The 22,096-nt window shown below is 39.6% G+C and overlaps 2 protein-coding genes and 1 long non-coding RNA gene across 4 annotated transcripts in view; 1 reads left to right on the top strand and 2 right to left on the bottom strand.

Moving 5' to 3' along the window:
• Positions 1-616: 616 nt before the first annotated feature.
• On the bottom strand, positions 617-17,525 carry CIMAP3 (ciliary microtubule associated protein 3). Its single transcript, XM_079148715.1, has 6 exons — positions 17,330-17,525; positions 8,029-8,168; positions 6,937-7,035; positions 6,054-6,184; positions 3,569-3,686; positions 617-2,497 (listed from the first exon to the last, which is right to left on the bottom strand). Exons 1-6 carry the CDS (start codon positions 17,493-17,495, stop codon positions 2,429-2,431), a joined length of 723 nt encoding a protein of 240 aa, XP_079004841.1. The 5' UTR covers positions 17,496-17,525; the 3' UTR covers positions 617-2,428.
• Positions 8,565-22,096, top strand: part of LOC306666561 — a 61,374-nt gene continuing 47,842 nt past the window's right edge. The window contains exons 1-2 of one of the 2 annotated variants that reach the window (XR_013765331.1): positions 8,655-8,813; positions 17,530-17,648. This is a non-coding gene — a long non-coding RNA (uncharacterized lncRNA). Of the gene's footprint in view, positions 8,605-8,654; positions 8,814-17,529; positions 17,649-22,096 lie in introns of those variants that run through there. The other variant, XR_013765330.1, reaches the window with a different exon arrangement.
• LOC306666548 (acidic mammalian chitinase) overlaps positions 18,527-22,096 on the bottom strand; it is a 46,330-nt gene continuing 42,760 nt past the window's right edge. Inside the window, exons 7-12 of the mRNA XM_079148703.1 lie at positions 21,588-21,712; positions 21,286-21,409; positions 20,812-20,997; positions 20,209-20,328; positions 19,982-20,123; positions 18,527-19,249 (exon numbers count right to left, since the gene is read on the bottom strand). Of these exons, the coding sequence (XP_079004829.1) occupies positions 18,987-19,249; positions 19,982-20,123; positions 20,209-20,328; positions 20,812-20,997; positions 21,286-21,409; positions 21,588-21,712 (960 nt within the window). The 3' untranslated portion in view covers positions 18,527-18,986. The remainder of the gene's footprint in view (positions 19,250-19,981; positions 20,124-20,208; positions 20,329-20,811; positions 20,998-21,285; positions 21,410-21,587; positions 21,713-22,096) is intronic.

Here is a 22,096-nt window from a genome sequence, read left to right as displayed (position 1 = left end):
ATATATGATAGAGCACACTGACATACACTGGAAGGCTTTAATATTATTTAAATTGATTTCCGAATTTTGAGTATGGATCTCTATTAGTACATGTGCATGGTTTGCTGCAATTTGCAGCAATTGGCCATTAAATTCCACTTTGTCACAGATTCTGTGGTGCTGCACGTCAAGCTACAGCCTCTCATATTTCATGCAGTTTCTAAATCAATCTTTCTGTTATATTGTAAGCCCTACGTCACTAAGTACTGTGATTTTACTCCATTAACCCAATCTTGTAAAGCCCCTTGAACAAATCCAGATATAAAATAAATATGACCCACAATGTTTTCTCTTTGGTACTGTATTTATTTATTTATTTATTCCTTTTGCAGTACTGGAGATCCCCGCCCTAGCACATGCTAGGTAAGGACTCTCCTACTGAGCTATACGTCCGGCTCTTATGGTATTTTTTCTTAAGTATTTGTGCCATTTCTTAGCAGCTTAGCATTTTAAGGAACCCTGAGGATTAACTGAAGTTATATTACAATTTATTTTTGGTCACGTCATTATTATTTTATTATTGAATAGGATGTGTTTTTGACTCACTCTTTCTGTGTGTGCGCGCTCGCGCATGTGTGTGTGTGTGTATGTGTGTGTGTGTGTGTATCACTGTGGATTGAACCCAGGACCTTGCCCATACTAGGCAAGCACTCCACCACTGAACTACACCCCCAGCCTCAGATTACTATTTTAGGAAAGAGAGTTTCCTTCCCTGGGAAAAACTTTGATCATATGGACCAAATAGTGTGAAAGATGTTCCAACTTGCTGTCAATAAACTCCAAAGAAGGGGCAAAAGATACTGAATAAGAAAAAATAATGCTAACTTATTGTCTGCATGTGTGTGGATCCACAGCAGAAAAGGGAGGGATGCATGTAGGAGGGATGGTAACAGTTCATCATGATTCTTGAGTCATAAATGCTTCTTGACAAGTTAACAGAATCATTCAATCATCAGATTAAAAGACGTCTATATACGGGGCAAGTTTTTAACTTCAGGTATCTTTATTTTAATATTCCAGTTTGGTTTTCAGTAGAGACTTTTCTGACCTTCACCATAATTATTTCAGAAGATCTTGACTCTTATGGAATTAGGCTCCTCCAAGTCATTCACCCAGGAGATTTTTGTCTCTTACTATCATTTTCTCTAGCTAACACTTGCTGTGGGGTGGCTCTCAGGGTTGTGGTGGGCTGGAGCCTTTCTGTGGCCACTGTCAGCTTCTCACTCTTTGAAACCCAGACCTTTCAGATTTTCCACTTTTTGGATAATTACTAAGAGGTCTAAGTGGGTACAAAAGGACATACCCATTAAAAGATAAGCCAGACCCCTGGGTATACACCTCTGTAATCCCAGTGACTGGGGAGGGCTGAGGCAGGAAGATTGCAATTTCAAGGCTATCTTCAGCAACTTCATGAGACCCTGTCTCAAAATGAAAACAAAAAGGACTGGGGCTGTAGCTCATTGGTAAAGTGCCCCTGGGTTCAATCCCCAGCAATTCCCATTGGAAAAAAAAAAAAGTTAAGTTAGACCACTCTTAATGCCAATCCTGAACAAACTATATTCGTGAGTTATGTCAGTTAATGTTGGAAATTAAAAGCCTACTTACCAGGCCAGAGTTTCTGGATAAGTATTTTACACATGGCTGTTGTGGGTTCTGACCTTAATATCCCCAGGCTAGGTATAAGGCTCCAGAGGTCATTCAGACTGAGGGCAGGTCCAATGCATTCCTCACCCTGAGGAAGTCTCAGACTTCTGGCAGGCCTCAAGGAACTAGTACATTAGTGTATGTTGAATTCTAGTATGTTCCCAGTGCCTACCACTGACAGACAGAGAGTAATAAATTCAATATGTATGTTGACTGACAGATTAAATAGATGATGTAATGGGAAGGGGGGATATTTTTGGTTCTGTGTGTTTTATGTCAGTCTGGGAAAGGCAACCAAATTAGGGCCTTCCTACGCTACATTAAAGCTTGGAAGAGCTCCTAAATTAGGAAGGTTTTCACCTGCTTTTAAGCATCCTTTATATCTAGCAAGCCCATATCCTATCCAGCTCTTGATATGTGTAGGATACCAGCTACCTATTACCAGAGCTTGTTGTAGAACATATAAGCTTGGTATCTGGAAATTATGAATAAAGGGCAAGGACCCAAGAGTATTTCACTCAAATGAAACCATCTACCATGAACCCCCAGATCATAAACCAGCAGCAGGAGACAGGACACTTAACCAGTCTTTATACTGGCAAATTGCAGTTGTGAGCCCCTTAACACGCCCTGGGCCCCAGCTTGAAAGACAAGTGGGCCACAGTAATGCAGAAGAAGAGCAGCTCTGTCCTCTATTCTGAAGATTCTGTGATCAGGAGAAGTATGTGAAGGAAGTGACCACTTCTCAATCGTAATATAGGCTTAAGTAAGCCACACGGTTCCGATGCTTTCTAAATTCTTTGTCTGTGGATAGCTGCAATGAAAGACAATGTTCTGATGAGAATCCTCTGGTTCTAGTCTTCGTCTGTGTGTGTGTGTGTGTGTGTGTGTGTGTGTGTGTGTGTGTGTGTCGCTGAAGATTGAACTCAGGGCCTTGCATGCAAAATAGAAGCATGCATTCCAGCTGTGTGGACCCAGGTAAGCCCCAGTTTCAAAGTAATCTAGCCTTAGTCATTTTCTCAACATCTGTGTACATCTACCCTTTATTATCTTTCTATGATGAACAGCATAGTCTGAAATATTTGCTACTCGGTAGATGTTCTAGTAGTTGGTTGCCTTCTTGAAGACAAGGATTATATGTTCAATTCCTGAATGTTATCTAAATGCCTAAGCACAATTATATTAATATGTTAGGCTTTTGAAAATATTTGTGGTATTAATCCTAAATTCTACTAGGAAAGAAATGCACCTCAAGAATTATGATAGCTAACATGGACTGAGCATACATTACATTACTGTGTTAAATGTTTTTCTGCATTCTCTCAGTGTGGAATCTCTACAATCATATCAGATCAATTTTATTATTATTTCATTTTAAAGATAAGAAAACATATGCTTAGAAAAATTAAAGGACTTGCTTAAGATCACACAGCAAGTCTACACTGGAGCTAGTATTTGAACCCAGGCAGTATAATCCTGAGTTCATGCTCCTAATCAGAGTGCTCTATAGCTCTCCAATCATTTAACACTCAAGTGTTTTCAGAAAGAACTGTATTAGGAGCTAAAAGGTCTGGATTCCAGCTGAATGAATGAATGTTTCTGGGTTCTAGTGTCATCCATTGTCTTAGAGGGATATTTCTCCTGAATCTATTCCAAAAGATTACTTGAGGAACAGATAAGAAAACATGACTTTTAGTCAGTCCTATACACGGTTAAAAATCTAAGAAATTGTGTAAGTCTTCAAATAGGATCCCCATATTTATATGCACACAAAACTACATATAATTTTAGGGGACCATGAACTTCATTTACAGGCTTTTGGTTATGAACCCTTGATATATATGAATATGTTAGACAGTGATCTACAGAAATCCAATCGTAATACCTCAGCTTTTAGGGTTCTTTTCTCTAGACTTGGAACCTGAGCCCAGTCTGGAGATCCAAATTTCATTGGCCAAGTAACTTTTGGGAGTGGTTTCTTCTCCGGGTTGTATGTACCAGGACTAGAAATGAAAAAATACAAAAATTATATCTAATGAGTCAGTGACATAAGACACACTCCATGGCTATCCCTGAACTTGACTTAACCCCTTGGGAAAAGCAATGGTCTGACTAACTTTTTAATGCTGGGCAAGCATGGGGTTCTTTTACTTGTTAAGGTATTTCTTATTAGGTAAGGTACAGACTGACTCTAAAAACTATTTCTTCAATTCTGTGTCCTGAACTGAAAGACCAAAAGATCACAGAAGAGGTGGGTGATAGAAGAGATTCATGACAGTGATAAATTAGTTCTGAAAGTTGTTGATTAAAATGCCCAGATAATCTATTTGTAATCTAGGGACATGAAAAGCAGAACCAATTAAATTTCTTGGCCATGGATTACTTTAGAATTGCCTCTGTTCCTAAAATTTTGTCTTTTGAAAACTACGCTGAGATTTTATCTCACTCCAGTCAGAATGACAATTATCAAAAAAACAAGTAACAATAAATGTTGGTGAGGATTTGGGGGAAAAGGTACTCTCATACATTGCTGGTGGGGCTGCAAGTTGGTGCAATCACTCTGGAAAGCAGTATGGAGATTCTGCAAAAAAACTAGGAATGGAACCATCATTTGACCCAGTTAACCCACTCCTTGGCATATACCCCAAAGACTTAAAATCAGCAGAACATGGTACATGGCCACATCAATGTTTATAGCAGCTCAATTCATAGTAGCTAAGCTATGGAGTCAACATAGATGCCCTTCAACAGATGAATGGACAAAGAAAATGTGGTATATTTGCACAATGAAATATTACTCAGTCATAAAGAAGAATGAAATGATGCCAATTGCTGGTAAATGGATGCAACTGGAGACTGTCATGCTAAGAGAAATAAGCCAATCCCCAAAACCAAAGGCCAAAAGTTCTCTCTGATATGTGGATGCTGACTCACAATAGGTGGGGTGGGGAGATGCAGGAGCGAGGTTCACTGAATTGGGACAGCGGGGAATAAGGGGAAGTGAGGGGAAATGGGAATGGGAAAGACAGTAGAATGAATCAGACATAATTTTCCTATATTCATATATGAATACACGACCAGTGTAACTCCACACCATGTACAACCACAAAAATGGAAAGTTATACTCTGTGTATGTATGATATATCAAAATGCATTCTACTGTTAAGTATAACTAAAAAAGAACAAATATAAAATTAACAAAAAAAAAAAAAAAACTCTTTTGGTGTTGATTCTACCATGGGGGAAATATGCTTAGAGTGGACATGGGGTTCAAGACTTAACACTTCAACTTCCTTAAAGCAAGCTCGAAGAAGTTACTTTCACTCTATGATTCTTGGACTTCTCATCAGTAAAAGAAAGACCGTGACCATGTCACTTACAATTTCATATATTCTGAATGGTTTCCTAACACATTTAGCATAAGCCCCGTGACCCCTAAGGCCTTTACTCCAGCCTGCCCCTGTCTCCACTCTTCCTCCTTGCTCACTGCCCTCTAGCCATAGAAGCCTTCTTTTCTTCATACCAATTTCCTTCCCAATTTACAGTCTTTGCACTTCCTATCTCTTCTGCCTGGGATTCTCTGTCTCCAGATCTTCCCAGGGCTGCTCCAGTCTTGTCATCAAAATCGGATCTAGTGTAATTTGCTCAGAGCATCCTTCCTTAACAACCCTATCTAAGGCTGCCTCAGCCCATAGCTTTCATATCATTGTCCTGTTTTATTTTCCTCACAGCACTTTTCCAGGTCACTGTACTTCCTGGTTTATCCACAACAGCCCTAGCTTATGGCTACTTCCCTTTCACTCTCATTAGTATCACAGTTTGATAAAATACATGGTCACCATCTTTACTACTATTGATATTTTCTTGTATACCTACTTCTCATCCATTTGGACTCTAGAGTCCAAGCTCAGAGGCTTGTGTGGTGGGTTTACTGCAAGAACTCTGCAACCCACAAAGTACAACCTACCTACAAAGTAGCCAGGTGTGGTGGCACAGATCTGTAATACCAGGGACTTGGGAGCTAAGGCAGGAGAACTGCAAGTGTGAGGCCAGTCTAGGTGACTTAGTGAAATTTTATCTCAAAATAAAAAAGTAAATGGGGCTGAGGATGTGGCTCAGAGATTCAATCCCCAGTATTGGGAAAGCAAAACAAACAAAAACAAACGAACCAACCCAAACTCTTTGGTATATTAATAAATATTTACTGAATGAATAATTGTGATTTTGCAATTACACAAGAGACCTGGGAGATAAGAGGTTAAATATTTAAAGATGGGCGACTGCTTATTTAGTTTGGTTATAATCACTGATTTGTATACTTCTTTTCCTATTGCTTTTTGTCGAACTGTACTAGAGAAGAGGAAACATACCCAGGGTAAGAAGGGTCCTTTAAACAGCTCTGAAATCGAGGCACCAAGGTATTAAATGGAGCAAAATTTTGCTTTGGTTTTTCCTTCCAATTCTTTACTTTCTGGTACAAGCCTGGGTGAAGTGTCAATTCCTATTACCAAGAAAAAAAGTCAATGTGTTAAAGGGAGATATACATACACAGAAAGCCTTCCAGGTAAAAAACCAGAATCGTTCTCTTCCTATTTATAAGTCGGCTATGGTTCAGTCACTTCAAGATATACAAATAGACTTATGTAGGTAGAAAACCAAGCTATAGGTGTGAGTCAGTCATCCAGGATGTGTAGTGCACAGGTTGTAATAAACCTAAGCTGAGTAGGGAACCAAGAAAAGTTTTGCAGTCACTATATCAACAGATCCACTGAGAAATTTTGAGACTCAGTATCCCTTGAGTTTCCATGGAAGAAAACATCCAAAAAAGATTAGGATCCTTGAGCTGAGAATGTAGCTCAGTGATAGGGTACTTGCCTAGTATGGGCAAGGCCCTGGGTTCCATCCCCACCCACAGAGAGAGAGAGAGGGAGAGAGAGGGGGTAGAGAGAGAGAGAGAGAGAGAGAGAGAGAGAGAGAGAGAGAGAGGATATTAGCATCTTATATTAAAGATTAGACTTAAAATCCAATCTCACAAAAGGATAGAAAAGTTATTTTTTAACTGATAAGATAATATGATGTGTATAAACACAGTTTCCAGTATTTTGACCTTGCACATCTCAGCACTAAAATCCTTCATTGGGAGTATTTCCCCAGTGAACTGTTTTTTGCTATCCCCGCTCCACATTTCTGCAAAACTAATGCCCAAGCTTTATATACAGTCACATGGATCACCCTAAAATCCCAGAATTTTACCTTGTGGACTGGTTTAAACCTCATAGCTGTTCTGGCTCCAATAGCATATCCTTTTATACTGGTCGGAATCTTAGTTAGGTTGTATGCCAAGCCATACCACTTCGAGCAGTTATATATGTATAAAAAGAGAGAGAGTAAAGAAAAACATCAATAACACAGTGAATAGCCTTCATCTGAACTATTCTGTAAGAGATATTCTTGTCTTGACTCCTTCAAGGTCAAAACCACACAAATAATTACATAAATAGTTGCATAAATAATACATGTAATTTTGCAAAGGGTTGTGTTATGATTTAGATATGAGGTGTCTCCCAAAAGCTCATGTGTGAGACAATGCAAGAAAGTTGAGAGATGAAATAATTGGGTTATGAGAGCCATAACCTAATAAGTGCTTTAATCCCCTGCTAGAAATTACTTGGTGATAACTCTAGGCAGGTAGGGTGTGGCTACAGGAGGTGGGTCCCTGGGGTGTGCCTTTGGGGCTTATATTATGTCCTCGTGAGCAGAGCTCTCTCTCAGCTTCCTGATCATCATGTCCTGAGTCTCTTTCTTCCAGCATCATGTTCTTCCTCACCTCAGGGCCCAAGGAATGGAGCCCACCATCTATTGACTGAGACCTCAGAAACCATGAGCTCCAAAATTAACTTTTCGTCCTTAAAATTATTCTTGTCAGGTCTTTTGATAGCAGCAATGAAAAAACTGACTAAAACAGGGATGTGGTTGGATAGGTAGAATAAATGACATTTTTTGTGCATTCTAATAAATCCAATCTTCTGAATCTCAGGAGATCTGAATTTGCTCCAGTTACAATAGGCAGCCTGAGGGTAGGACTAACGGGAGGGAAACTGGCATTGGCTCAGAGGTCTTTGAGGTGGGGATGGGTGGGACTATATGGAGACAAGAATTGCCTGCCTATGGTGAAAACATGGTCGTTTAATCTCTGCATTGGTTGGAACAGCTGGGTTGCCCACTAGGCACTTTCTCATGCTGTGACCCATAAGATCACACATCCTAGAGTTTGTTTTCCAGGAAACCCGGGTCTCGCTTCCATATTCAGGAAACAGATCCTTGTAAGGGAAAGCGAATACTCACATCTGTTATGTAACATCCAGGCCCTGTGTGGGGAAATCCCCTAAGAGGAAGAAACTTGTTCCCCAACCGGTTTGGGGGATAGAAGTGAGGAAAGAGCCTTCTGTGTTGACATGATCCGAAGGAGTAGTTATCCACCCTCCCTGAAAATCAAGAAAGAACAAACTCCAGGTTAGGGAAGGCACAGGGGTCTATGCGAGCTCCTTGGAGGAGAGGAGTGACCAGACAGGTAGAGCAGAGGGGGCTGGGCTCCATCAAATTCTTAGAAAAACCGCACCAAACTCCACCCAGGGGGAACTGCACTTCCTTCCCCTTCAGCCTTCCCATCCTCGCCATCCTTTTCCTTTCCTCTGTTCTGGACTCCTCCGCATCCCGCTCACCATCATCTCTGAAGCACATCGCGCCCAGCTCCCGCTAGCACTGTGTACTCCGTTGCCAAGGGAACGGAGGCGCTTGCCCGGCCCCAGCCGGGGAACTTCGGGCGCCGAGCGCCGGAGCCCGGCTGCCAGCTAGTGGCGGCGCCCAGAGCCAGTATTGCGGCGGTGGGAGCCCGCACCTCGGGCGGAGAACCAGGGGGCCGTGAGTTCAGCAGCTGGGCTAGGGTAGGAGGTCTTTAGACGCCTGGCTGGAGGGGTGCGTGGACGAGGCGGGTGGCAAAGGGCTTTGGAAACCGCCACAAGGAATGAACTGCTGAAGAGGCAGAGAGGGGGTTCCCCATACCCGAAAATCGAACTTCAAGGATGGAAGAAAGTGGAAAACCGCTGCAGCTGTGTGGATGGCGTAGGAGGGTGGGGAGGGGAGTGGGAGAAGCAGTGGAGCTGAGAGCTAGTTCCGTACGAGGACCCTCTTAGGCCCATTTTCCTATTTTCTCAAGCCCTTCCAATCAGGTTGCCCCCTTCTACCTTACTGGGGCGGGGGAGGGGAGGAGAAAGTTGGCGGGGCGGTGGGGGAGTGGGGCGGTGGGATGGTGAGAAGGTGGAGACCAGCATGAATCTTTAAAAAGACTGGTGGCTTTGAGTGGAACAGTAAGAGTGCAGTGGAATCATAGAAGCGCTTAATAGTTTTAAAAATTCTTGGGCAGTCCTTTAACTTCTAAGCCCCCTTTCCCTCACCTCTAAAATTGGACTAATACTAACCTTCTGTCGGGATACTGAAAGGATTAAGGTAATAGAATCAAAACAATGCATTGATCAACTTTGTAGTTGATCAAACAAGAGGTTATTATTACTGAAGATAATGCCCATCTAGCTTATGAGCACATCCATCCACCTTAACCAAGAAAAAACGTCAGGGTGTTTGTTGTTGACTTCTTAAGTTGTCCTGGGTGTTAACAAACTTGTTTCGTTAGATTTTAAGTTGGCCTTAGGAGTTGTCCAGGTGTGGGAGGTAACAGAAGACATAATGTAACTGGTCCAGACTACCTTTTGTTCCCTTAAGGATGACCAGGAATCCACACATACTCTGGGTTGGCATTATCTTCATTGGTAATTTTATAGATCTAATGAAGGGTTTCCCAAAAGGGTGATACTGAAGGCTGGAGGATATTTTATAAAATTGTGGAAGCATTTATTTATTTTTATTTTGCATTTAAAATATTTATTTATGTTTTAAATTGGCACATAATTCTGCATTTTTATGGGTTACCATGTGATGTTTCAGTACATGTTTACATTGTGTAATATGCAAATCAGGGTAAGCATATCTTTCTCCTCAAACACTTATGGACTCTTTGTAATTAGAACAGTCAAAATTCTTTCTTCCAGCTGGGTGCCATGGCACACACCTGTCATTCCAGCAGATCAGGAGGCTGAGGCAGGAGGATGGAGAGTTCAAAGCCAGCCTCAGCAACTTAGTGAGGCCCTAAGCAACCTAACAACACCCTATATCCCTGGGGAATGTGGCTCAGTGGTTAAGTGCTCCTGGATTCAGTCCCTGGTACCAAAAAAAAACAAAAAACAAACAAACAAAAAAAAAAAACTTTCTTCCAGTTGGGGAAAGCATTTTTGTTTAAAAAATTAACAAGATGATGCTTCTGGTCAATGGGTCAAGGAGGCTAAACATCCTGCAGTGCACTGTCTAGTTATATAATGAATTGTTTCATGTCCCATATAACATTCAAATGTCCTGCTGGTCTCTGCAAAAATCTTTGGAAGTACTTATATTATTAGTACTAAAATTGTTTTTCAAGAGATAATGTAGAAAGCCCAGTAACAAAGAAAGTTGTTAGGAGGAGCCAAGCTTAAATGGAATGAAGGTAGAATCTCAAAGTCATTGTACAATTTACTCCAAGTATTCTGTTACTCAACATATGACTATGATAATGCCAATGGTATATAGGATGTAAAGAGATTTGGTATTGATTTTATAATTTTCACTTTTACTATTATTTTAGGTAATATTAATTAATGTTTGCAGGTTCTCAGTGGTTTTTTTGAAAATCTTATTTACGTTATTAATGTCATGAAGCATTTCATAAAGGATGCTGAAAATATGGCAATCAATTCCTACACTGATAGACTGATTTACTTCAGACTAATCTTGTAGCTAAGAAAAGCTGGGTAGAAAAGCTGGACAAAACAAAAATATATATGTTTCAAGTTATCAGAGATATTAAGGAAAAAAAAAATGCAGGGCCTAAATCCCAGAGAGAAGAGAACCCGAAGGGGTGAGTCCAACAGTTGGTGCTGCTGTTCTCTTTGGACATTTGCTAATTAAAATGCTGGAGGAGAAGCAGAAATTTGAGCAGAGCTTTTGACAGATGGTTTGAGAACTGGGGAAAAAAATTAGGCAGGCTGTGGAGAGAGGGAGACTGGAAAACACCCTAGGATTCTAAAGAGATAAGCCCTGGAAATAAAGGTAAACAAGAAATAGATGAGCTCTCAAAAGCCCCTGAAATCCAGCTTTGCATCACTCAATCCCCAATTGTGCTAAAGTAATTGCTTCTTCCCTTGTTGCATGCAAGAGACAAAAGTAAATCATCTCTGAAGATAATAACATTGAGACCCTGAACTGATATTTTTTCATGCAGAATGTTTGGCACTCAATATAAAATAACTGCTCATACCAAAATAAATCAATAAAATGAGCAGTAGAAATAGACCCTAAGGAAATTCAAATTCCAGTAAATGTGGACTTCAACCACGCTTGGCTTGAAATTTTGATGAAAGCAACAGGACTGTTGGGCAAACATATGGAAGCAAAAGAAAACAAGGAAATATGTGACCCTGAAGTAAATGCATGGCTTCTGAGGTAAGATGCTAAAAGAAAAAAAATCAGACCCTAAAACAAAGTCCATAAAATTTCCAGTGTAATAAAGGAAAGAGAACTTCCTCATTAACCTCCAATTCATGTTACCAATATGGGCCCACCTACATCCAGTTTGATGCCAAATTTATCAATAGTTCATTAGAGCCAATCTGAACACAGTTCAAAGATGAACTGTCTATATACCTTGTTTATCCCCTGTATAACCAGTCGTGTAATGACAAAATTGAGAAGCTAATACAGAATTTTAGATCCTGCTAAGGAATATCAAGGATCCAATGTTTGCATGATAACCATTTGCAAAGGAGTCTATGTAGTTAACTACTTAGTACTGAGGAATAATAAGACAAAGTTTGATATTGTGGCCACTTTTGATGAAGACCTTAAGATTAAGCAGTTCCCATCAGGTACGTTTCTAACTGTAGTTATAGCATCAACAAGATGCCAGATATTTATGGAGACTCTTATAGTTTTATAAGATTGCTTACTGCTTTCCTTGTTTGAATATTTCTGAGGCCAGTATAAGAATTTTTATTCCAGGGAGCCACTTGCTCTGTTGCAGAAGTCTAAGAATAAGAATGGGAATAAGTAGACGTAATTTTTAGTATAATGTTTTAAATAGATTTGACTCATTAAGAATGTATTGAGTTAAACAATAATCAGTCCAGCCTAGAGTATGAAAAATGATTATATGATTATATTCAAGAAAGTGACAAGATGGAGAATATCAGAAGCAATAAAAAAGAAAAAAACTGTAGAAATAAAAAAAATTACCACCACTGAAAGTAGAAACTCAATGCATGAAATAGCAGATTAGAAAAACTGAACAAAATAATTAATGAAATGAAAAATGGATCAGAAGTATGCAGACTTAAGCTCGGAGAAGCAAAAGAGTAGAAAATACATAAAATAGTGTAAGAGATAGTACAATCATAGTACAATGAGTAACAATGAAAAGTTCTGATACATTTGTATTTGAAGTTCCACAAGGGATGGAGACGGAGAATGTGGTAGATGCAAGAGTTGAAGAGATAATGGCAGCGAATACTTCAGAAACTGATGAAAAAACTGAACAAATATTACAACCTCCAAACCCCCCAAACCAAAGGTGGAATGTTTTCTCTGATATGTGAAAGCTAATTCACAGTGTGTGTGGGGGATTGGGAAGAACAGAATTACTTTATATTAGGTAGAGGGAAGTGAGGGGAGAGGAAGGGGCATGGAGGAAGGATTGATAGTAGAGTGAAACAAACATTATTATCTCATGTACATGTATGACTGCATGACCAATGTGATCCTGCAATATGTATAATCAGAAAAATGAGAGATTACACACTATTTATGTATGATCTATCAAAATGTATAATGCATTCTACTGTCATGTACAACTAATTAGAACAAATAAAATAAAAAAATTTAAAAGTGTTACAACCTCAAGTAAGACAAATTCAAAGCAAACCACTTGGTCCTATCATAGTAAAGCCGATGAAAACCATAAAGAGAAAATCTTGAAAACAGATAAGAAAAGACACGCTACTTTCAAAGAAGCAAAAGTAAGCCTAATAACTAATGTTTGACAGGACAATAGAATCCAGGAGACAATCAAATAGTGTCTTTAAGTACTGAGATAAAAAACAGTAAAAGAATGAAATACACTAGTGTAACTCTATACCACAATGGGAAGTTATACTCCATAAATATATAATAAGTAAAAATATATTCTACTGTCATGTATAGCTAAAAAGAACAAATAAAAAAAAGAAATACAAATTCCATAAGAAAATTAATAAAAAATGTATGTATGTCTACTAGTATCAGACAAAATGAAACAAGAGACATTGATAAAGAGATTTTAAGTAGTGAAAAGTCAACACCCCTAGAACCTGTAACATTTAAAAATGTATATGCATCCATCTCACAAAATAGCATCAGAATCTATAAAGCAAAAAATTGATGGAATAAAATGAAAATGAGATCATTCTACACTCATAATGGGGGATTTTAATACATACTCCCAGTAATGGATAATGTAAGAAGACAGAAATTATTAGTAAGTACAACTTACTGGAAGATTTGATCAACACTACTATCAAACTTACTGAATTGACACCCAAAAAGCATTGCTTTGATACCTAAGGAATTCATATTATTTTTAAGTCCTTGGAAACATTTACCAAAACTGCCCATGTGTGGGTTATAAATATTTAACGAATTTCAGGAGGAATAGACCCTTTATGAAGATGAAAATAGATACATGAAAAAAATCATTAGAATCAAAAGTCATGTGGTAGCACGCACCTGTAGTCCCAGCTACTCAAGAGACTGAGGCAGGAGGATCACTTGAGTTTAGGAGTTTGACCCAGCCTGGGCAACACAGTGAGATCCCCATTTCAAAGAAGGTGAACAAACAAACAAATCCCAAAGTTGGTTCTTTAAGAACACAAATAGATGGGGACTGAAAATGGAGCCAACAATGTTATAGGTAGTTATGGATATGTCATAATGAGCCCCACTGTTATGTATAACTCTGATACACTAATAAAAGCATTTAAAAAATAACACACCAGCAGCTTAGGAGGCTGAGGCAAGAGGATTGTGAGTTCAAAGCCAGCCTCAACAAAAGTAAGGTACTGAGCAACTCAGTGAGACCCTGTCTCTAAATTAAATACAAAAGAGGGCTGGGGATGTGGCTCAGTGACCAAGTGACCCTGAGTTCAATCCCCTGTACCCCCCAAAAAGTAACACAAATAGGATTGATAAATCACTGATAATAATGTTTAGGGGGAAAATAAGAGAAGGTACAAAATGCCAGTATGAGAAAGGAAAAGGGAGATACTTTTACTGATTTTATAAATACTAAAAATTTATATTTTTAAATCACTGGAAATTATAAATTACTTAGCAATTTTGAAATCATATAAAATGAATATATTTTTAGAAAATTATCACGTCCAAACTAAGAAATAGAATTTATGATTTAAGATTTCTCACAAAGAAAATCATAAAATTAAAGGGCTTCACCAGAGAATTCTACCAATTATTTAAAAAAGAAACAACACCAACTCTGTATAAACCAGTAAATAAACAGAGATGCCATTACCAAATTTATTATATAAGACTAGCAAAATTAGTGATGTTATAAGAAACAAAAATCTGTCTTATGATATAAAGGAAAAAAAATCCTAAACAAAATTTAGCAAACCAAATACAGATGGTAATTTCAAGAGGAAGTTGTATTTATCTCAAGAATGCAAGCTTGATATAACATTTGAAAATAAAATGAATATAATTTACTATTTTAACAAAATAAAAAAGGGATTATCTCAATGAATTAAAAAATAACATTCAATATCCATTCATAATTTAAAAAAATGTATCTCTTAGTGAACTAGGAATAACTTTATGCATCTGATAAATATTATCTATAAAAACTTGTATAGAATACACTTAAGATGAAAATCTAAAAAATTTTCTCCTGAGATTGAAATCAAGATAAGGGTGTCCACTATCACTATATGATAATCCATTGAATAAAACGTGACTACACAAGTCCACATTAATATCCATTAAAAAAATAAGAAGGAAAAGTACTCACAGAGTGAAGAAATAATCATTTGGTAGCTGACATATTGGTTGTTGGAACAAAAAGAAGTTATGCACAGATGCCAAGGTAGCTGAGTAGGGATGTTATAAGGGACATTACCGTTTCTTTGGTGTTGTATAGGGACATTATCTGTGATAGATTTTTTGATGTGTTGACCTAGCTAGGCTAATTATTCAAACATGGCTCTAGGTTTTACTGTGAAAAGATTTTGTATATGTAATCAAAATCCTAAGTCACTTGACTATAAGGAGATTACTTAGTGTAATCTGGATGGCATGACTTAAACAGTAGGAAGGTTTTTAAAGGTAGGGTTGAAGAGAGAGCAGAAGCAGGGAAGAATAGGTTCCACCCTTGACAACAACTTCAGTCCCCGAAGCTTGCCTTTGGTTTTCCCTTTCTGGTTGCCTGCCTCAATTTTGGATTGATTTAGCCAACCCCCCACAATCTGAAACAAATCCAGGTTAAGAATTCTTTTACTGAAAGTTTTTTTAAGAGTACCAAAGAGATGAAAGACAAAGAAAGGCTGAGAAATTATTCTATATTTGTTAGGGTTTGGATGTCAGGTGTCCCCCAAAAGCTCATGTGTGAGACAGTGCAAGAAGGTTCAGAGGAGAAATGATTGGGTTGTAAGAGTCTTAACCCCATCAGTGATTTAATCCCCTGATAGGGATACTGGGTGGTAACTGAAGTAGTCCACTATGACTGGAGAGGTGGGAATTGGGGCGTGGCTTTGGGTTATATATTTGTATTTGGCAAGTGGAGACTCTGCTTCCTGATCATCATGTGAACTATTTTCCTCTGCCATGCTTTTCTGCATGATATTCAGCCTTACCTTTAGCCCTGAAGAATGGGCCTGGCTATCTATGGACTGAGACCTCTGAAACCATAAGCCTCCAAATAATTTTTCCTCCTCTACAATTGCTCTAGTCAGTTCTTTTAGTAACAGCAGAGAAAAAGCTAACTAAAACAGTATTAAAGGATATGGATGAACATGACAATAGAAAGTGGCATGATTCCTGGGTGGGATCCTGCATGAGACAGGAAAAATCACTCTTGGCTTAGCTAGCAGAGTTTGAACAGCACTATTATATTGATGCTGAATTTCAGTTGGTAGAGCTCTATTGGTGCAATGCAGGAGAGAATCTTTGGATGGTTATGTTGGAGTTGTTAGGAAGAATGGGGCAACAAGTCAGAAAAAGTGTGTATAAAGGAAGAGAGAAATAGAATACAAAGCAAGATTTTACAGTTGAGGAATTTGGGTGAAGAAGATAAGGATTTTGTTTTACTCTTTTTATAACTTGTCCTTGGGTTTGAAACTATTTCAAAATGATAATTTTGAAAAAAATCCCACCTTTGAACATTGCTGCACTGGGGACAAAACCTTCAACACATGAGCCTTTGGGGAACATTCCGATTGTAGTGGAATTGTAAATTTGTCAATGTGCTCACTTTGGAAAACTGTCTGATGGTCTTTATTAGAGCTGAACATAAACATCTCTGTGACCTACTAATTTCTACCCCTTGGTATTTCCTCAGCAGGAATGCACGCACTTGTGTTCCAAAAGACATGTACAAGAATATTAAAAGCAACATTAATCATAATATTCCTAAATTTGAAACAAAAATGTCCATAAACAATAGAATGGAAAAGCAAATTGTGGAATATTTATATAAATGACTACTATATTAGCAATGAATATGAACAAAATCCGAGATCAGTTTTTCTCCTTTACATTACAGTTATGGCACCACAATGAGTTGTTTGTGAAATCATGTGTGATAGGTTACATTATCTATGAATTTAATTTTAGGATAATAAAGGGGGTATAATACAATAATTTTTTTACTCAAAACAGGTCTTGGATCTGAATAAGGCTGAGACTACCTGATCCAGGGAATAAAAACCCTGGGAAGGTGTGTCTGGACAAGGGAGACAGGGCAGAAAAAGACTTGCTAAATTCCACCTTCTAGACCTTCTTACATTCGATGCTCCCATCTGAGAGCATAGAGTAAACTTTGAAGCCTCTTGAACATGAGTTTTAACAAGTTGATCTGTGTTTACTAACTGTATGATATTTTGAAAGACACTTAAGTTACCTAAGCCTTGGTTTGTTTATAAAGGGGCACTAATCATTTCTTCTTATGGCTGCCTTGAGAATTCAGGAGTTAACACGGCCAAATCTTGCACAAGTGGTTACCCTATAATTCGCCTTTAACCAATGTTAATGCACTTCCCATCTTCCACCTCCATGCCAGGCCTGCGACTGGCTCTAAGGGTATCTTCATGCAAATAATTATTTTAAAAAATGCTTCCTCTTATCCGTGCCCTGGACCAGGCTCCTCAGGTAATCCTGTGCACATGCCACCTCTTTCCAATTAGACTCCAATACTGAAGGGATGAATTTTCATGAATGTACTAGACAAAAAAGAGATTACCATGACCAAAATTCCAAGTGAATGGCTGTTGCTGTAGCAAGGTTTTGAATTTCCAAATCCCAGGTAGCTCATCTAACTTAGAATTTGTCGATTTCCGAGGTCTGGACAAGAATAGTTCATCTGGGAGATTTTCAAGAAGCGTGGCTCTCTCATACACTATCTCCATGAGTTAACACTCTCTTATGTGGACTTTAACCAAGAAAATAAGTGCTTATAAGACTGGCTGCTAAGCAACTGCCCCACCCTGGAAGTTCCCCTTCAAGTTATTGTGACATTGGTTTCTACATGGCAGCATTGTGGTATAAAGGGAGCTGGAAAGGTAGGTTACTTATCCTTGCAAAATCTTGTTTCCTCACTCTGCAGCATAGGGACAATATTCACCATGTAGGAGAGAGCCTATATTACATAACTTGTCCACTGCTTGGAATACTTAGCTGGCTAATTCCTAACTTCCTTCAAACCCTCATTCCTGTATTCATTTAGTAAGTGCTTGTTAAACTCATAATAATGTGCCAGGCACTACTCTAGGCTGTGGGAATCCACCAGCCTAATTGTAGAGCTTAATTCTGGTGATAGATATGGACACACACACACACACACACACACACACACACACACGAAGAATGCATAAAACATGTGGTATGTCAGGTAGTGATGTGTTCGGGAGAAACAAAGTAAATGCAGCAGGAAGAAAAGGAGCCTTTTTTTTTTCTGCTATGCTTACCATGTGTCAAGCTCTGTTGTTTTTGTTTTTGTTTTTTTTGACACTGGATTGAGCCCAGGGCACTCTATCACTGAGCTACAGCCCAACTCTTTCTATTTTTTATTTTGAGACAGGGTTTCACTAAGTTGCTGATGCTGGCCTCGAACTCCCTTGAACCCCTCCTGCCTCAGTCTCTGAGTTTGGTTCCTGGGATTACAGACATGTACCACTGAGCCATATATCTCATTACATTAGTTAGGATTCTTTCATTTGCAAATAAAAGAAGCAAACTAGAGCCATCTGAAGCAGCAAATAGGAATTAATTATATACTCAGGGAGGTTTTACAAAATCCAAAGACAGAAAGACATCTGGACCTCAGGAAGGAACTAGAATCAAGAGATAAAAGCCATCAGGAGGCATTTTTGCTCCATCTTGCATCCTGGCTTTCCTCTGTGACTTTACTTTAGTCTTCTTGCTCAGATCAGCTCTGGGTCTTCTGCAGAAGTGGAGAGAATGCTCTGGCCTCCTGGTCCTGGTGAACCAAGCAGCTCTGCCTAGGCCCTGCCTATGCCAGGTTCCTCTGTCTATACCCAGGAATCACTCTGGCTCCTTCCTGGGCATGGTCACCAGGCTACGGGCCTAGCTTCTTCAAACCCTTGCCCACCCCTGCACCAAACATTCAAATTACCTTCTTGTGGCCTCTCACAGGTGGACACAGGCAGACAGAAGACTGCGGTGCTGTTTTCTCCACCTCTTGCTCACACACTCTCCTTGGCCACTCCACCCCATGCACACCTGACATTTTCACATCTAGAGATGGTTTCCACCCAAATAATTTTAAGCCAAGGACACTCAATTTGACTGCTAGTTTTATTATAGAACTTTAGGGAGAAGCAAGATGTCCTTTGAGAAGCAAAGAAGATGGTCAGAACCTTGGGGAATGGAGACGTAGATCATGCCCAATTACAGCAGGTACAGCTGGTGTCGAAGACAAGCCCTGCTGGGCAGTTATTCTGGTAGGTGATTCCATTCACGCAGTGCCAGAAGGCATTTCTGTTATCGGCCACTGGGTAAAGGCCATCGGCTTTGCCTGCACAGAATCCACTGCCCCCGGAGCTGCCACCAGAGCTGCCGCCAGAGCTGCCACCAGAGCTGCCACCTGCACTGCCACCACTAGGAGTAGTGACTGGCTCACTGGGCGCAGTGGCTGTGCAACCTGAAACATACAGCATACGGATCAGACCAGTAAGCCTGGGAGAGCCTCTGGGCCTTGTCCAGAGGTGAAAACCATGGGCATGTGTTCTGGAGATGGGTTGCAGTTAACTTTGGAGTCCCCCACTTGAAGATCAGAAGGAAACCCATACTTAGGAATTAAGAATAGCTGTCATGTCAAGTCAGCCTGAATTCCCATAAAAACGAGCCTTTCATCTCTTATCACATCAGTCATTAAAAAAGTACCTATTGTGCCCTTAGTCTGTATAAACCACTTTTTAAGGATGTGGGTACAAGTGGTGAATAAAAAGAGAAAAACTGGTAACAATTTAGAGAGCTGGTATGTCCCCTGAATGGCAGATTAGAGACATGAGAGCAGCAGTGAGGATTTCTTGCTGGATCTCTCCAGGTGGGCTAACAGATTTTGAATAAAGGATTCTAGATAGGTAGGTTTTTACACTGAAGATCAGTATAATTTCTGTGGGCTCTCACGCACCTTTAAGAGTTAGTAGTGCAAAAACCAACCCAGGTAGGCCTGGTTTTCCGTATGAGAATAAAATTCCTGACGTGAAGGTTCAGGGCTAGGGGAAGGACTGTACCTGTCTCTTACTTTGGCAAGAACAGTATAATGAAATGGGAAGTCTCCCTGGGCACTCAGGGTGAGCAGATGTCAAGGCTGCCCTTTGAGTTAAGGAGGACAATTTATATACCCCAGGTACCCCCTGCTGTCACTTACTGTCACTCTGCAGACCCAGGACTTTTTTCAGGGTGGAGATCAGGGGGAACTTGCCCTCATTGCAGAAAGTGCCAGTGAAGTCATCTAGGTCAATGGCCCAGACCATGGCACCTCCAAAGTTGTTCTGCTTAAGCCACTGAGCCTGTGTAAGGATAGAGAACAACAGGAGTCCTTCAATTTCCTGGGACTCCATGATGGATCTTAGCACATCAGAGGGCTGACCTTACCTTGATATCAAAGCTCTTGATGTTGTCATAGCCAACCCAGTCATTGCCCTGATAGGCATAGGGTACCTCTTGAGGGGCATCCCATGCCTGAGTGGCTCCATTTTTCAGGAAGGTGCAGATCTTAAATAATTAAAGAGATTCAAATATTTTAAGTATTATTCCATGGAGGGAAAATGTACACTTATGTCTTTGATTTTTGTTTCCTTTCTTGTCTCTAATTGGGTTTTCCTCAATTACCTATTTATGATAAGGAAGATCAAGTTGTTTTTCAGATATTCATGTGTTGTTCCTGTCAAGCACAAATTCAATGTGCTTGATTTGAGGAGTAGAAAGTAACATGAGAGGTGCATTTATTTTATTCTTTTGTGTGCTAATGTAAATGACATTAAATCTATTGCTTGATGAGATATTTATTATTAAATGGATTAAGTTAATAAGTATGCTATTAAAATACTTAAAGAATTTTGGAGTAACACTGCTCAGAGCAGGTGAGTAGTAGGCAGAAAGAACATTCACAATTTCAGCAGATTAAAGCACTAAGGCTACTACTGTTCAGCATAGTGCATGGAATTCACAGAGAACTGTGTAGGCCAAACTACCCACCTCATAGTAGGCCCAGAACCCAGCCTCCCTGGTGTAGGGCCCAGCAGGGCCAGCACCGGAGGTAGGGGCACCGATTCCATTGTTGGAAGGATTGCTCAGAAGAAAGTTGTGCCCATAAGTTGGGAATCCAACGATGAGCTTTTCAGCTGAGGCCCCATTGTCCTTCCAGTACTTCATGATGTAATCCTGCAATGGCACTGGGTTAGCTACAGGGCCCAATCAGCTGATGATCCAAGGCTGAGTTTAGTAGTTTGTTAGTACCCGGTTCTATAAAATTGCATGATGTTAATGACTAATGGATTAGTGTTTTTTTTTTCCCAAAACATTTTGATGAAATGTAGTTGAGATATGATCAGTATCATGAGGACTTTGTCTAAGTGAGACATTTACAGAATTCATGCTTATTTTGTGCCTGAATCTTCATGTGATTTCCATTCACTTCTGATCTGCATTTGCATCTGTTCAGGGACTTACCACATTGAGGTAGGCATTGCTGCCAGTGTCAGTTGGGTATTTGTAGAGGGGGCTGTTCTCTCCAGTGTAGCCCTCCCAGGAGCCATGGAGGTCATAGGTCATGACATGGATGTAGTCCAGGTACCTGAAGTGGGTAAATGATTTAAAATACTCTCCAATGGCCATTTCCCACACCTGTACAAGCAGCAGACACCTCTTTGAGGTCTCCTAAACAAAGTCCCTCAACAAGACAACAGACCAAGGACAAGTGTACTCTGCCTCAGGGACACCTACAGGAGTTTGAGCTGAGGTGCATCACTTACTGGGACAGTTGGGGGATCTCGTAGCCAGATTGGATGGTGGAGATGCCACCTGCTACTGCGGCAGTGATCAACAGCCTGGGCTTATTGGTCTCCTTGGCCTCTTTCTCAAAAGCTTCACGAATTTCCTACAGAATAAAAAGGTATAGTAGGTCACATATGAGCTGATTTCTACTCCTTAAATATCAATCAATGTATATTTGCATACTTTTTTTTCTTTTTCTAAATGCTTTCACATATTTTTTCTTACTTTATTCTCTCAGCATCCCTGATCGAGGTTGATAGATTAGGTGGTATTAATTAGTTTCATAGCTATCTACTATGCATAACATTAGACAAATTCTTCAAGTCCCACAGCAAGTTAGTAGCTAGTTCATGACCAGAATCTGGGTTTTAGGCGACCAGTTGGAGCTTCAGTTGTATCATGACACTGTGAAGCTACAGCTGCTGAAGTAACCTGCATCCTGCTTCTAGTAGTGTAGAGATTCCATTTGTTCTGTAGGTAAACTAGT

This window comes from Sciurus vulgaris (assembly GCF_902686455.1).
Source record: "Sciurus vulgaris genome assembly, chromosome: 1".
In the NCBI taxonomy this organism is placed as follows: Eukaryota; Metazoa; Chordata; class Mammalia; order Rodentia; family Sciuridae; genus Sciurus; species Sciurus vulgaris.
This window is presented reverse-complemented; position numbering and strand designations above follow the sequence as displayed.

Bases quoted from the DNA above. Each gene is read 5' to 3' on its own strand.
- CIMAP3 (XM_079148715.1), bottom strand. From the start codon at position 17,495: ATGGAGATAGTGTATGAGAGAGCCACGCTTCTTGAAAATCTCCCAGAT. The intron at 3,687-6,053 runs GTATGTTTCCTC...TTTCATTTCTAG, and splicing joins AAGGACCCTTCTTACCCTGG to TCCTGGTACATACAACCCGG. The intron at 2,498-3,568 runs GTATTACGATTG...CTTTCATTGCAG, and splicing joins AAAGAACCCTAAAAGCTGAG to CTATCCACAGACAAAGAATT.